This window comes from Micropterus dolomieu, linkage group LG23, assembly GCF_021292245.1.
Source record: "Micropterus dolomieu isolate WLL.071019.BEF.003 ecotype Adirondacks linkage group LG23, ASM2129224v1, whole genome shotgun sequence".
In the NCBI taxonomy this organism is placed as follows: domain Eukaryota; kingdom Metazoa; phylum Chordata; class Actinopteri; order Centrarchiformes; family Centrarchidae; genus Micropterus; species Micropterus dolomieu.
In genome coordinates this window covers 6,143,783-6,144,551 of record NC_060172.1, presented here as the reverse complement: position 1 = coordinate 6,144,551, position 769 = coordinate 6,143,783, and the positions used below count along the sequence as shown (strand labels likewise).

The 769-nt window shown below is 45.8% G+C and overlaps 1 protein-coding gene across 1 annotated transcript in view; it reads right to left on the bottom strand.

Annotated features, from left to right (window-relative positions):
- LOC123963045 (late histone H1-like) overlaps window positions 1-70 on the bottom strand; it is a 365-nt gene extending 295 nt beyond the window's left edge. Inside the window, exon 1 of the mRNA XM_046039568.1 lies at window positions 17-70. Within this exon, the coding sequence (XP_045895524.1) occupies window positions 17-70 (54 nt within the window). The remainder of the gene's footprint in view (window positions 1-16) is intronic.
- Window positions 71-769: the final 699 nt, after the last annotated feature.

Below are 769 nucleotides of genomic sequence, written 5' to 3'. Positions count from 1 at the left end.
GAGTTTGTTGTGTCACCAGGTGTTTAAGTTGTAATAATAAATGAGGAAGTCTATGAAGATTCTCAGTCATCCAGGTCATAGTTATCCAACGAAGGTTAAAATCAAGGTCAACTGGACTTGGTTGAAGATACTGGAAGACGTTTCGTCCCTCATCCAAAGGACTTCTTTAGTTCTGACTGACTGGCAGGGAAACTCAGCTATTTAACCTCAGTGGGGTCGTTGGCCCGGGTCATCGATACCGCTGGTTCGTTAGTGTTCCTTGTTGCTGTGACGACAGTCGTTACAGTCGTTACAGTCGTTACAGTCGTTAGGACATTTGTTGAGTTTCCTGGGAAGTGATGAAAGAACAGCATTGTAAGTGGGGGATAAGTGGTGGCGTAGACCCCCTCCTCTGTTCAATGACGGCTTCTCCACCCTGGTGTAGATGCTTCCTTGACACCTCTTTCAAACCATCCATCTTCTCTGTCTAAAATGTGCACCTGGTGGTCCTCAAACGAGTGTCCTCTGTCCTTCAGATGTAAGTAGACTGCAGAGTCTTGACCTGAGGAGTTGGCCCTTCTGTGTTGAGCCATGCGTTTGTGTAGTGGTTGTTTAGTCTCCCCAATATACAGGTCTGTGCATTCCTCACTGCATTGGACCGCATACACTAGATTGCTTTTCTTGTGTTTGGATGTGCGGTCTTTGGGGTGGACCAGCATCTGTCTTAGTGTGTTCTTGAATTTAAAAAACACAGGGATGTTGTGTTTGTTGAAAATCCTCCTGAGTTTCT